Raw genomic sequence first — 13,117 nt, 5'->3', positions numbered from 1 at the left:
TCAAATACTTTCAGAATTGAAAGTACCTGAAATCACCTTGTGTAAATAAGCATTATACAATTATTATAGATCTGAGGCACAGGTCAGTCAATTGTGTAATGAATTCTCTGGGGTTCAGCTATTTCAATAGTTTTAGTGGATTTCTGGGCTCTCAGCCAAACTTTATGTAGGGGTGAGGGTGAGAAGGCCTTGCAGTTTTCATTGTCACTGGATATCATGGAAATTAAGTTGACTCGGCTGAAATGCTAGCAAGAGCAAAGAAAAAGTTTATTTTGAAACTGCAGGGTTGACCCAATACATTTGGCAAAATGCCTCATGTAAGGGGTGCCGAACAACTTTCACATACTCTCTTTATTTTAAACCTGGCTTATCCTTATCACATCTCAAGGCCAAGAGCTTGGAACATTCAATCTTCTTTCCACATATGGAGTTGTTTTTCTCATTCCAACACTGCTGATATGGTTTTGATCATATAGTTTAGATCAGAGTGGTGCCGGAAAAGCACAGCAGGTCAGGCAGCATCCGAGGAGCAGAAAAATCGACGTTTTGGGCAAAAGCCCTTCATCAGGAATGATATGCTGATATGGTAGCTTATTGTCCTTGTGAGACTACTGTGATTCTGGTTTAACTTTACATTTTTTTCCTGGCTCTGCTTTTTTCTATCTGCCTGCAAGACTTTGAGATTCTGAGGAGGCTTGACAGAATAGATGCTGAGAGGATATTCCCTCTTGTGAGGGTAACTAGAACTAGAGGGTACAGTTTAAAAATATAAGGATTTCTTGTTTAAGGTGGAGAAGAGGAGGATTTTCTTCTCTTAGAGGATTATGAGTCAGTGGAATACTCTCCCCTGGAGAATAATGCAGATTGTATCATTGAGTAAATTACTTATGTCCGTGTTTATAGATTTTTGATTTGACAAGGGTGTCAGGAGTTGTGAGGGACATTGGAGTGAAGGGCACACTTGGATTAGCCATGATTTTGTCGAAAGGCAAAAACATTTGTGGGTTGGGTGGTCTGTTCTTACTCCTATGTTCTTATGAACCCCTTTCACCATCCTCATACTTCAATTTGTCACCTAGTTGGAATGCATGGTGGCCAGATATCACTACCGAGAACACGCTGACATTTGCTGTATCTAGTTTCTTCTGATTTTGTCAGCCCTCTGCTATATTCTGCTGCACTGTTTTGGTGATTCAGATGGATTTTACATCTGACATCTTTTAAACAAATTATCTAGACAGAGGTGATTCATCACCCTTAATGATAATCTGGATACTAGCCAGTATTATGTTTGGTGCAAAATAGAGAGATCAAAATTTTTTTTCCAAGTGGTCTCTTATACTGTATATACATATTTATTTTCATTTATGGTGATCAATCTAATTCTGTCTTTAGACAATTGAATTTTTACAACAAGCTTTATTGAGAGTTGAAACAGAAAAGGTACAACAAACGCAAAAAATTCGATCATTAGAAGGTAAAGCTTTTAAAATTTCTTACTTTTAATCTTAACTTGCTTTTTAATAAAAATGCAATATGAATTCTAAATTACCAATTTTCTCTGATATAGAGGACATTCGACGATTACAGAGTAAAACTGAAGAAAGATGTTTGGATTTCCAATTGGAGAAGAAAATGGAGGAATGGCGGAGAGGGATGTCAAATGAAATTTACAGCTTGCGAGAGCAAGTACAACATGTGAATGGGAGATTTAGTCAAGGAAAAATCACAATTTCTAGTCTAATGCAAGAAGTGCAGCAAAGGTAGGAACTAATTAAAATAATCCTTATTGCTTTTTAGGCCTTGTGGTCCTGTATTAAAGTGTTTTTTTGTTTAGATTTCATGCTTTTATTTAAAGCCATTGATAGAACAATGAGGGTGATACCATGTGCCAAAGAAAACTCTAAACTTAGTTTTTTAATAGTATTTTGAGTTTTATTTCATAAGCACTGATTGGACAGGAGAAATCAGGTTTTGATCTATATCTAAGGAAACTAATCATTGCTGCATTTCTATTCTCATTGCGGGCATGTAAATAATATTAAATATAGTGTTGTCACTTAGTGCACTTTTTTTATTATTCATTCATGGATTTAGGATGTCACTGGTTAGCCCAGCATTTATTGTCCATCCCTAATTGCCCAGAGGGGTGTCATCCATATTGCTGTGGATCTGGAGTCACATGTAGGCCAGACTAGGTAAGGGTGGAAGTTTCCTTCCCTGAAGAACATTAGTGAACCAGGTGGGTTTTTCCCAACAATCGACAATGGTTGTCATTAGACTCTTTATATTTTTGTTGAATTCAAATTCCACCATCTGTCATGGGAGGATTCGAACATGACCTGGGTCTCTGGATTACGAGTCCAACGATAATACCACTAGGCCATCACCTCCCCCTAATTGAATTAAACTTGAATTAAAACTATTTTTCAAAAACTATACTAAAATCAAGGAGCCTACTCTAATTACTCTACCCCAATAATATGTGTTGACAATTCGCAAATAATCCATTTGAAGCATATTTTAATCAAATGTTTCATTCACAGCAAAAAAGATCTGTGCGAAGAACATGACTCACTTCGAAGAGAGATTGATAATTTGAAGCACAAAATACGTAAGTGCATGCTTTAATGGATTGTTAAGTTTTGATGTCAGTAGACTAGATTAGCTGCATTTTCAATTTTATTTTTTCTTCTTTTGACAAGAGTTGAATGGATCTGTTTGCCATAAATATTTAAGTATTTTAAGAGATATTTATATTTTCTTTCCATCTTCTTCAAATTTAATGAGATGGAGGTGCTGGTGTTGGATTGGGGTGGACAAAGTTAAAAATCACACAACACCAGGTTATAGTCCAACAGGTTTATGTGGAAGTATTAGCGTTCGGAGCACTGCTCCTTCTTCAGGTAGCTGTGGAGCAGGATCATAAGACACAGAATTTATAACAAAAGCAAATTTATTGCAGTGTCATGCATGCAAGTGATATGATATATTAAGCAAACCTAGATTGCTGTTAAGTCTTTCATCTTTTATAATGGATTGCCAGTTTTGATTCATAAATATGTAAATCTCAGAGCTTCTTTCAAGTCACATTCTCAAGATATCTTAACCTTTTTATAAAAATCCTTATGCTATCTTGAGATATTATGTCTTACTACATACTTCACAATTATGATAGTTGAACCTTTTCTGTACATAGCATATTGAGGGGAATGTGCAATGTTGCAAAGAGCTCAGGGAAGATTATATACCAAAGTCACACAGTTACCAAGTACATTGTTCATGATTTTGACCACTATGGTTTCAGTCCTATGGGTAGAAGAAAATTGAGACTGAGTGGATTTGAATAGAAGTTATTGAAGAACTGAACTTTGGAAGCAGAAGCTATAAGTTGATTGACAGAGGGAGGATGGCTCAAATGTGACTTTTTGAAGAGGATTTGTTGAAATTGTATGGAATGAGACTGGGCAATATGCAACAGAGGATGCCGTTAAAATTGTCATTAACCAGTAGGGCTAGGGAAGATATGAAGAAAGCATCAAGGAGGCAGCAAGTAGGTTTGAGAGAGAGAAATTCAATGTGGGTGGAGCAAATGATAGAGAAACTGCAAAAATTCACTTGACCTTGTACGAAAGTCAGGATTGGAAGGTATAAAGACCATGAACTTCTTACACAATATTTGAAGTAAAAGTGGGAAAGGTTGAGAGAGGTATGGGGAAGCACTTTTCAATAAATGATTATAAAAGGAAGAAAAAATTAATTTGCATGAATATAGCATCTTTCATGACCTAATTATATCCCAAAGCATCTTATAGCTTATGCAGTACTTTTTGAAGTGTCCTTGCTGATGTACAATCTTCAGTAAACACATTAGGAGGAGTAGATTGTCAAATGGACAGCATAATAATGCTCGGCATCGACCAGATTTAGTAGTGAGCAATAAAAGCAATATTATAGGCTCCAAATAGAAGAATGTTGATAGGTGATTATGCAGGTTTGTTAGGATGGTACCTGGTTTGAGAAGACAGAATTACAAGCAAAGATGTCGTTGTTTGCATTAGTGAAATATAAATTATGTTCAAAGCATGACCACCTGGCGCATTAGGTTTAGACTGTTGAGATCACTTGCATTTTTAATGTAACATTTTACCATGGTCTCATTTCACCACTATTCAGTGTCAATAGATTTGTATGGTCCCATTAAGAAACTTAAGTCCTGGCTAATGATGTTATTGTGCAGTTTTTTTTCGTACATGACATTTTAAAAACAAAATATTTCACCATGTACAGCCATTCTCTGTTGGTCCAGACACAGACACTTGATTGACGTGATAGTAAGCTATATTTTTAAAGAGGATCAGATTTTGATGATTTTTTTTCTTTAATGCCATTTAGCTGGACATACTATGACATATTCTTTAGTTCAGACTTCTATTATCTAATAAGTATTATGAATTTAAAATGAATTTGCACTGTATTTATTAGGGAGACAAGAGGATGAACTACTGAATCACATTTCTGATACAAGAGAACTTAAGCAATCACAGGAGAAAAGTAGTAAGGTAGATCTTTAATCTTAAGAATGTTTTCTGTGAAATGCTTTGTTTTGCACTCTATGTATGTTAATATTAGTCTTGCACAGGCATAAGTAGAACTCTTCACTTAAAAGAACGAGATTTGGTTAAAGACTTTTTAATGATGTTATACTGTTGTAATTCCATTAGGGATCACTAACTTTTTTTTGTCTGAAGTAGAGATTGCAAATACTAAGAAAATAAAGTCACAAGATTGAATAATTTTGAGCAAGTCAAACTAACCTTTATAAAACTAAAGTAAAACAATCTAAAGTATATATACGGATACACTAACATTCAGGATTATCATGAGGTAAATGAGGTCAGAGAACATGTGGCTAAACAGCCTCGGATTACTCCTTTGACCATTTAAAGAGCAAAGACATTGTGGGTTCGAAAATCTCATTAAAACCCTGTTTTTTTTTTGTTTGCAAGGCATTCCAGTTCTTTAATTTTCAAGATGTGATTTTGAGAACACCCTCAAAAGCGATCCTTTCAAGGACTGTCACAATGACTGCGTATATCCTAGTAATTTAATTTCTTCTTGCGAATTTGCTTCCACAGATTTTCAAGGCTGTGCTCCAGCACCTATTCACCTGTACAATTCCAGCTCTTCTATAGACAGCAAGTTTTGAGAAGATGTGTAGCTCAGGTTGATGTTCTGGATGTAAGTTTGCTCGCTGAGTTTGAAGGTTCATTTTAAGATGTTTCGTCACCCTACTAGGAAACATCAGTGAGATTCGGGGGAAGCACTGGTGTTAGTAACCCACTTTCAGTTGATGTGTTTAGGTTTCCTGGTGTTGGTGGTGTCATTTCCTGTTCTTTTTCTCAGAGGGTGGTAAATTGGGTCCAAGTCAATGAGTTTGTTGAGAGTTCCAGTTAAAATGCCATGCGTCTGGGAATTCTCGTGTGTGTCTGTTTGGCTTGTCCTAGGATGGATATGTTGTCCCAGTTGAAGTGGTGTGCTAACTCATCTGAGTGTAAGAATACTAGTGAGAGTCATATCTTTTTGTGGCTAATTGATGTTGATGTATCCTGGTGGCTAGTTTTCTGCCTGTTCCAATGTAGTGTTTGTTACAGTTCTTGCAAAGTATTTTGTAAATGACATTAGTTTTGCTTGTTGTCTGTATTGAGTCTTTCAAGTTCACTAGCTGCTGTTTTAGTGTGTTGGTGGGTTTGTGGGCGACCATTATGCCAAGAGTTCTGAGTAGTCTGGCAGTCATTTCCAAGATGTCTTTGATTTAGGGTTTATTGGCACATTTTATATGCATGTTTTGGTTTATTGCTGAGAAATCAAGAGACTGTGTTCACTGGGTACTTGTTCTCTTTGAATAAGCTGCATAAGTGATATTCTTCTGTTCTTCATAGTTCCTCCATGCTGAAGTGTGTTGTTGTTCGTTTGAGATAATGTTCTAATGCAGCTTATAGGGGTTGGGATGATTGCTTCTATTGTTCAGTATTTGGTCCGTATGTGTTGTTTTCCTGTAGACACTGGTTTGAAGTTCCCCATTGGCTGTTCGCTCTACTGTGACATTTAGGAATAGCAGTTTCTTGTTATATTTCTCCTCTTTAGTGAATTTTATGCCAGTAAGGGACTCCGTTTACCACCTTGTGAGAAAAAGAACTAGAAATGACACCACAGGAGATGACATCACTAACCCAAGAAAACCTAAACACACAAATGGAAAGCGGGTCACTAACACCAGTGTTTCACCGGAGACTCACTGATGATGTTACCTAGTATGAGGAGACAAAATGTCTGAAAACACAGTTTCCAGCTCAGCGAGCAAACTTAGATGCAGATCTTCTATAGACAGCTAGTTTCACTAAGTTGATGCTACTCTTAGGGTTTCTGAACTCTAATATTTCTAGAGGGGATACTTGTAGTTCTCATAACTTCTTTATTAGGTGATGTACTCATGCGTTAACATTATCTGGTGTATTTTTGTTGACATATTTGATAATTGAACTGTCTTAGAATAAATCATGAGGGTCCTCAATCATCACTACTCTCTAAAACCTAGCCATAAAACGCAATCAAAGCATTAATTTCCAAGATACATTTAATACTAATGCCTGTTTTTAAAAAAATATAACTGATATTACTATTCATAAGGACATCATCACAAGCATGGACTGGTGAGGCCACGGCTACATCATTGCTTGTTTGTCTCTAATGCAATCACTGCTGACTAACTTGCAGTATCCAAGATGCTTTGATTTGGTAACAAGTAGATACAAATATTTATGAAATAAACCAGGGGCAGCACGGTGGCACAGTGGTTAGCACTGCTGCCTCACAGCGCCAGAGACCCGGCTTCACTTCCTGCCTTAGGCAACTGTCTCCCTGTGTCTGCGTGGGTTTCCTCCAGGTGCTCCGGTTTCCTCCCATGATCCAAAGATTGTGCAGGTTAGGTGAATTGGCCATGCTAAATTGCTCGTAGTATTAGGCGAAGGGCTAAATGTAGGGGAATGGTTCTGGGTGGATTGCTTTTCGGAGAGTCGATGTGGACTTGTTGGGCCAAAGGGCCCGTTTCCACACTGTAAGTAATCTAATCTAATCTAATCTAATCTATTCAGATTAGTATTCTTTCTTTTCAAGTCCTCTTTCTACTCACTCGTGCTCTCTCTCTCTTTCCTCCGTCCCTGCTTCAGCTCTTTTTTTCTCTCTCTTGCAGTTCCTATTTCGCTCTCTTGCAACCTCTGACCTCTGTCTTGCAGCCCCTCTCCCACTCTTTCAGACATCCTCCTACTCTCCCTTTTCAAGCTGCCTCATTCTTTCTTTTCCCTCCCTCTACAAACTCCCTCCCTTTGTTGGTGCCTCCTCTCCTGAAGCCCCTTTCACACTTCTTTGCAGCTCTTCACTTTTTTTCCTCCAGCAACCCTGCACCCCCCTCCCCCACCCCCGCCTCTTATTTGTAAATCCTTTCTCCCTCCCTTTGCAGCCCCTTTGAGAGCATTGGCAATTGTCCAGGATGCTAGTTCTCCTGTTTTTTTTGCCACCAAGCTATTTTGAATTTAACGTATCTTTTTCAATCCAACATATTGAGTGACACTGATTAAGGTAATTCAACTTCTAGAACCAATTTGTTCCAAACTCCACTCAGAAATATGTGGTGCAGAATACCCATTAGCAGTCATCCTAAAAAAGGTGCATAAGATCTGAAAAGAAACATGTACATTTAAATCATTCAAAGTCTTGTAGAATCATTACAGCACTGAAGGACTGCTCCTCGGATGCTGCCTGAACTGCTGTGTTCTTCCAGCACCACTAATCCAGAACAGCACTGAAGGAGGCCATTCAACTGATTGTGTTCATTTTTCCCTTCCCCTGGAGCAATTCATATGTTTCCACTCCTTCACTCTTCCTCCATATCCCTAAACATTCCTCTTCTTTAGATATTTTGAATATTTAGAAGGTGTAAAAGACTTACGGCACAGAAGACCAATCTGCCTGTCATATCTGTGCCAAAATGAGCCAGCCTAATTCTATGATAGAGCAATACGTCCAAGTCCCTAAAGGTTAAGGGACTTCAGCAGCATGTTTGGAGACCTTTCAAATAAGGTGAGTCTTTCTGCCTCCACTACCCACTCAGGTAGTAAGCTCCAGACATCTATCAACTCTGGGTAACTCTCCAATTCTTCTATCAGTCTGTTCACCCTAGTTGCTCACTCCTCTGTTAGGGAAATTATGATATTTTCATACATTCTATCCATTTGTACATTTCAACTGGATTCGTAGAAAGTCCAAATGGCTTTACTTATGGGAAATCATGTCTCATAAACTTGATTGAGTTTTTTGAAGAAGTAACAATGAAGATTGATGAGGGCAGAGCAGTAGATGTGATCTTTATATACTTCAGTAAGGTGTTCAACAAGGTTCCCAATGGGAGACTGATTAGTAAGGTTAGATCTCATGGAATACAGGGAGATCTAGCCATTTGGACAAGAACTGGCTCAAATGTAGAAGACAAAGGATGGTGATGGAGGGTTGTTTTTCAGACTGAAGGCCTGTGACCAGTGGAATGCCACAAGGATTGGTGCTGGGCCCTCTACTTTTTGTCATTTACATAAATGATTTGGATGCGAGCATAAGAGGTAAAGTTAGTAAATTTGCAGATGACACCAAAATTGGAGGTGTAGTGGACAGCGAAGAGGGTTACCTCAGATTACAACAGGATCAGGACCAGATGGGCCAATGGGCTGAGAAGTGGCAGATGGAGTTTAATTCAGATAAATGCGAGGTGCTGCGTTTTGGGAAAGCAAATCTTAGCAGGACTTATACACTTAAGGGTAAGGTCCTAGGGAGTGTTGCTGAACAAAGTGACCTTGGAGTGCAGGTTCATAGCTCCTTGAAAGTGGAGTCGCATGTAGATAGGATAGTGAAGAAGGCATTTGGTATGCTTTCCTTTATTGGTCAGAGTCAGAGTATTGAGTATAGGAGTTGGGAGGTCATATTGCGGCTGTACAGGACATTGGTTAGGCCACTGTTGGAATATTGCATGTAATTCTGGTCTCCTTCCTATCAGAAAGATGTTGTGAAACTTGAAAGGGTTCAGAAAATATTTACAAGGATGTTGCCAGGATTGGAGTACCTGAGCTACAGGGAGAAGCTGAACAGGCTGGCGCTGTTTTCCCTGGAGCGTCTGAGGCTGAGGGGTGACCTTATAGAGGTTTACAAAATTATGAGGGGCATGGATAGGATAAATAGGCAAAGTCTTTTCCCTGGAGTCGGGGAGACCAGAACTAGAGGGCATAGGTTTAGGGTGAGAGGGGCAAGATACAAAAGAGACCTAAGGGGCAACTTGTATGGAATGAGCTGCCAGAGGATGTGGTGGAGGCTGGTACAATTGCAACATTTAAGAGGCATTTGGATGGGTATATGAATAGGAAGGGATTGGAGGGCTATGGGCCGGGCGCTGGCAGGTGGGACTAGATTGGGTTGGGATATCTGGTCGGCATGGACAGGTTGAACTGAAGGGTCTGTTTCCATGCTATACATCTCTATGACTATGACTAAGTAACAGAGAGGATTGATGAGGGCGGAGTAGTACATGTGATCTATATGGACTTCAGTGAGGCGTTCGACAAGGTTCCCCATGGGAGACTGGTGAGTAAGGTTAGATCTCATGGAATACAGGGAGAACTTGCCATTTGGATACAGAACTGGCCCAAAACTAGAAGACAGAGGGCACTGGTGGTGTTGGAGGGTTGTTTTTCAGACTGGAGCTCTATGACCGGTGGAGTTCCACAAGGATCAGTGCTGGGTCCACTACTTTTCATCATTTATATAAATGATTTGGATGTGATCATATGAGGTATAGTTAGTAAGTTTGCAGATGACACCAAAATTGGAGATGTAGTGAATAGCGAAGAAGGTTGACAACAGGATCTTGATCAGATGGGCCAATGGGCTGAGAAGTGGCAGATGGAGTTTAATTTAGATAAACGTGAGGTGCTGCATTTTGGGTCAGCAAATCTTAGCAGGACTTATACACTTAATGGTAAGGTCCTTGGGAGTGTTGCTGAACAAAGAGACCTTGGAGTGCAGGTTCATAGCTCTCTGAAAGTGCAGTCACAGGTAGATAGAATAGTGAAGAAGGTGTTTGGTATGCTTTCCTTTATTGGACAGAGCATTGAGTATCGGAATTGGGAGGTCATGTTGCGGCTGTGCAGGACATTGGTTAGGCCACTGTTGGAATATTGCATGCAATTCTGGTCTCCTTTCTATCAGAAAGATGTTGTGAAACTTGAAAGGGTTCAGAAAAGATTTACAAGGATGTTGCCAGGGTTGGAGGATCTGAGCTGTAGGCTAGCGCTATTTTCCTTGGAGCGTCGGAGGCTGAGGGGTGACCTTTATAGAGGATTATAAAATCATGAGGGGCATGGATAAGATAAATAGTCAAAGTTTTTTCCTTGGGGTGGGGGAGTCCAGAACTAGAGGGCATAGGTTTAGGGTGAGAGGGGAAAGATATAAAAGAGACCGAAGGAGCAACTTTTTCATGCAGAGGAATGTATGGAAAGAACTGCCAGAGGAAGTGGTGGAGGATTGTACAAAACATTTAAAAGGCATCTGGATGGGTATATGAATAGGATGGGTTTGGAGGGATATGGGCCAGGTGCTGGCAGGTGAGACTAGATTGGGTTGGGATATCTGTTCGGCATGAATGAGTTGGACCAAAGGATCTGTTTCCGTGCTGTACATGTTTATGACAACATGAATCCCCTGATTAGGCCAGAGTAACAGACTCAATCAGGGAGCCCTTGCTAACATATAAAAGAGGGTGAATGTCTCTTACAAAAAGCAGTTATTTCAGTTAGCATTTATTGTAGTAAAAGACTCTGGTCCAAGCCTGAGCAGGCAATATTGTTTCTGAGAGATTCACCTAGATTGGCTCAACATTTTTCAATTCGAAATGGCTGCCTGAGTGAAATCCTAACTAAATACCCGGAAATCTTCATGGAAAGTCTGAGGACAATCAGAGGAGCCAAGGCCACATTACATGTTGAGATTAGAGTGGTGCTAGAAAAGCACAGGAGTTCAGGCAGCATCCGAGGAGCAGGAAAATCGACCTTTTGGGTAAAAGCCCTTTGATTTTCCTGCTTAACTAATTTAATCTTGACTCTGATCTCCAGCATCGGCAGTCCTCACTTTCGCCACATTACATATGGACCAGGAAGTAATTCCATGATTCCACAAGGCCCACCCTGTGTAATTTGACTTACAGGCAAAAGGAGAAGCAGAAATCAGAAAGCTGGAAAGTGAAAGAATCATGGACTAGTCCAATTCACAGAATGGTCAGCACCAGTTGTACTGATTTTTGAAGCCTGATGGGTCGGTTTGCCTTTGTGGCAAATTTTAAACAAATACTAAGTCTTCACTTCTGGTTATTTGATTTGATTTATTGTTGTCAAATGTACTGAGGTACAATGGAAGTATTGTTTTACATGCTCAACAGACAGATCATGGAATACAAAATGCATCAGGTCGCAGAATAGAGTGTTACAGCTGCAGAAAGGGTGCAGAGAGAGATCAACGTTAACATTTAAGAGATCCATGCAAAAGTCTGAAAACAACAACAGAGAAGCTATTTTTGAATCTCCTTGTATGTGTATTTTTAATGTTTTTAAGGCAGAGAGGCATTTTTGAACAGTAAAAGGTCAGGTATGTCTCAGATTGAATCTACAGGATTCTTAAGGGGGAGGAAGAGCAGTCAGAAGTCTTGGTACGCATCAGTACCAATGATATAGGTAAGGAAAGGAAGGAGGACCTGAAAAGAGAATATAGGGAGTTAGATTGGAAGCTAGAAGGCAGGATGAGCAGAGTAGTAATTTCAGAGTTAAAGATCACACAACATCAGGTTATAGTCCAACAGGTTTATTTAGAAGCACTAGCTTTTGAAGCGCTGGTCTTTTATCAACCACCTGATGAAGGAGCAGTGCTCCGAAAGCTACTGCTTCCAAATAAACCTGTTGGACTATAACCTGATGTTGTGTGACTTTTAACTTTGTACACCCCAGTCCAAAACTGGCACCTTCAAATCATAAATAGTAATTTCAGGATTGCTACCAGTGCCATGTGCTAATGAGACTAGGAATAGAGAGCGAGTGCAGATGAACACATGGCTGCAGGGCTGGTGGTGGAGGGAGGGCTTCAGATATACGGATCATTGGGATACCTTCTGGGGAAGGTGGGACCTGTACAGGAAGGACGGCTTGCACCTGAACTGGAATATCCTGGGCAGGAGGTTTGTTAGAGCTCTTTGGGAGGGTTTAAACAAGATTGGCATCAGGTTGGGAATCTGAGCTATGGATCAGATAATGGAGTAGGTAGTGAACAGCCAGATACAGCATATAGAGAGTCTGTGAGGAGGGATAGGCACTTGATAGGGCAAAGATGCAGTCAGTGTGATGGGTTAAAGTGTGACTATTTTAATGCAAGAAGTATCAGGAATAAGGGTGACGAACTCAGAGCATGGATCTGTACTTGGAACTATAATGTTGTGGCCATTATGGAAACGGGATTTCACAGGGACAGGAACGTTCGTTGGAAGTTCTAGGGTTTAAATGTTTCAAAAGGAATAGGGGTGAAGGTAAAAGAGGTGGAGGAGTGGCATTGCTAATAAGGGATAATGTCACAGCTGCAGAAAGGGAGGTTGTCAGGGAGGGTTTGTCTACAGAGTCGGCATGGGTGAAAATCAGAAACAGGAAAGGAGTAGTCACTTTATTGGGAATTTTGTACAGCCACCCTAACAGCAACAGAGCCTCTGAGGAGCAGATTGGGAGACAGATTTTGGAAAAGTGCAGAAGTGACAGGATTGTTATCATAGGTGACTTCAATTTCCCTAATATTGGTGGAATCTCCTTAATTCAGATAGTTCAGGTAGAGTAGTTCTTGTCAGGTGTGTCCAGGAAGTGTTCCTGACTCAATATGTAGATAGGACGACTAGAGGGGAGGCCATATTGGATTTGGTGCTTCGCAATGAACCATGCTAGGTGTTGGTGTTTTGGTGATGGTGATGACAACTCCCTGACCTTTACTA

At 40.0% G+C, this 13,117-nt stretch overlaps 1 protein-coding gene across 1 annotated transcript in view; it reads left to right on the top strand.

Annotated features, from left to right (window-relative positions):
- The window catches only part of LOC140479957 (uncharacterized), a 58,527-nt gene that overhangs the window by 21,460 nt on the left and 23,950 nt on the right, over positions 1–13,117 (top strand). Inside the window, exons 5-8 of the mRNA XM_072574392.1 lie at positions 1,396–1,477; positions 1,571–1,763; positions 2,547–2,614; positions 4,486–4,562. Coding sequence (XP_072430493.1) covers positions 1,396–1,477; positions 1,571–1,763; positions 2,547–2,614; positions 4,486–4,562 — 420 coding nt within the window. The remainder of the gene's footprint in view (positions 1–1,395; positions 1,478–1,570; positions 1,764–2,546; positions 2,615–4,485; positions 4,563–13,117) is intronic.

Source organism: Chiloscyllium punctatum, chromosome 7 (genome assembly GCF_047496795.1).
Source record: "Chiloscyllium punctatum isolate Juve2018m chromosome 7, sChiPun1.3, whole genome shotgun sequence".
In the NCBI taxonomy this organism is placed as follows: domain Eukaryota; kingdom Metazoa; phylum Chordata; class Chondrichthyes; order Orectolobiformes; family Hemiscylliidae; genus Chiloscyllium; species Chiloscyllium punctatum.
This window is presented reverse-complemented; position numbering and strand designations above follow the sequence as displayed.